Below are 2290 nucleotides of genomic sequence, written 5' to 3' on the forward strand. Positions count from 1 at the left end.
TTGACCCTCTAACTCTAGCACTTTCTATTCTATTTTAATTCTACTTTATCTATTTATCTTCTTTTTTATATAAAAAAAAAACTCTAGCTTTCTATTTTTTTCTATTCTATCTACTTGTTTTTCTCTCTCTGTGTGTGTGTGTGTGTGTATAATATATATATATATATATATATATATACACACACACATTGCTACGTGTACTGTGTTAGGCTAACCAAGACTTGTCATTTGCACTTATATATTGTTGCTCTTTTGTTAGTTTTGACTGCTTTTATTGTCCTCATTTGTAAGTCGCTTTGGCTAAAAGCGTCTGCTAAAAGACTAAAATGTAAATGTAATTAATATAAACCATAGGCCTTATGTTTTTTTCTTTATTTTTATAACCTGAGGCTGCCAATGATTGTTATTCTTGGTGCTTCAATTCATTTCTGTTAAGAAAAGCATATCAACATATAAAGGATTTGTGCCCAGGAAGACCAGGACCGTGTATTAAGAAAATAAAATGTGTTCAAATGCCATTTGACTTATTAAACAAAACATCTACTTCTGAAATATACTGTAATCAGTAGTTTAAAACAAAACAAAACAAAAAAACAATGTAAATGTATATTGTTGTTGTTATTATTATTATAGACTGCCAGTCAAAAGTTTGAAATTATTACGATTTTTTTCAATATTTTTTGAAATAAGTCTCTTATGCTCAGTAAAAACAGTGATATTGTGAACTATTATTACAATAAAAACACTGTTTGCTATTGTAATATATTTTATTTAAAATATAATTTATTGCTGTGATCAGATCTGTATTTCCAGCATCATTACTCCAGTCTTCAGTGTCACATGATCTTCAGAAATCAGTATAAAATTTGTATTTTTATTTATTTATTTTGTAAAGATAAAAAAAAAAAGTAATGCTTTCATTCAGCAAGGAAACAAAAGATAAGATTTTTTTTAATGAAGATTTTTAAATGCTTTTTCATATGCTGTTCTTTTGAATTTTATATTCAGCAAAGAATCATGAAAAATGTTTCCACAAAAATATGAAGCAGCAAAAAAAGTTTTCAACATTGATAATACTAAGAACCATTATTAATAACTGATCAGCAAATCAGCATATTAGACTGATTTCTGAAGATCATGTGACACTGAAGACTGGAGTAATGATGCTGAAAATTCAGCTTTGATCTCAGGAATAAATTACATTTTAAATTCTTCTTTTATAAATATTAAGAATAGTAATTATTCCAAAGTTTTGACTGGTAGTGTAAAATCTAAAATATTCCCCAGGACTGTCATACTCCTCAGTGTTGAAGGTTATGGCAGAGACAGAAGTCACTGTGTCCGTGGAGGACATGGTGGAGGTGAAGAGCGCTGAGGAAGAGGATGCAGATCCTGACAGCCAAAGCAAGACTCAGATGATCCTGCAGCTGCAGCCCATCACAGCTGGGTGAGTGTGACGACAAACATATAATAATACTTCACATCTGTTATAGTACACACGTGATTCAATCGAAAAGGACTGAAACAGCTGTGGCTTGATGTTATAGATGGATGCTTTATGTTTGATAGGCTTGGAGATGAAAGCAGTGAGACAGATGCTGCAGTCGTGGCAGTGGAGACACAAGGTAACCATGTCCCAAAACCTATTAGTGGTGATTGTATTCTTTGTATTATGAAAGCAGGTCTTGCACAGCCAGTGCTGGGATTACATGTAATCTGGATTATGTAATCAGATTCCAAATATTAAGTACTTGTAATTTGAGTATATTACATTTTAAAATGCTCATAATCAGGTTACAGTTATTTTTATGGATTACATGATTACATATTATACACACAATGCCAGTAAATTGTTCCGAATTTATTGATTTGTAGATTTTTTTTTTTTGTCTCTTTTGAATTTTCCTTTTTTAAAAATCCTACTGTGTGTCATACCATTTAGCTTTGACTATATTCACAAATATTGTGTAAAATAAATGCAAAGCATGCTTTTGAATTTGAAGGGAAAAACCACCTCTCAAGCTATTAGACCATGTATGAAACAAATAATTATGCAAGTTACCATACACATTCACATGTTTACAGTTCTCTGATGTCGGCTGGGTCACATGCAGGCAAACAGATAAAATAGTTCAATTTTCAGTGTTCACATAATTTTGATTTTACATTTTTATGATTTAATTAATTATTAGCCTTTTATCAACTTGCAGTTCTTACATTGAGCCCAGTTTGGGAAACCCTAATGTAATGTTTAATGCATTTTATGATGGTGATATTGAAAAATGGAATA

At 30.7% G+C, this 2290-nt stretch overlaps 1 protein-coding gene across 1 annotated transcript in view; it reads left to right on the plus strand.

Annotated features, from left to right (window-relative positions):
* LOC107689561 (glucocorticoid modulatory element-binding protein 1-like) overlaps positions 1-2290 on the plus strand; it is a 22364-nt gene that overhangs the window by 1938 nt on the left and 18136 nt on the right. Inside the window, exons 2-3 of the mRNA XM_016487582.1 lie at positions 1288-1447; positions 1570-1725. Coding sequence (XP_016343068.1) covers positions 1288-1447; positions 1570-1725 — 316 coding nt within the window. The remainder of the gene's footprint in view (positions 1-1287; positions 1448-1569; positions 1726-2290) is intronic.

This window comes from Sinocyclocheilus anshuiensis, unplaced genomic scaffold (genome assembly GCF_001515605.1).
Source record: "Sinocyclocheilus anshuiensis isolate Anshui unplaced genomic scaffold, SAMN03320099.WGS_v1.1 scaffold369, whole genome shotgun sequence".
NCBI classification, from domain to species: Eukaryota; Metazoa; Chordata; class Actinopteri; order Cypriniformes; family Cyprinidae; genus Sinocyclocheilus; species Sinocyclocheilus anshuiensis.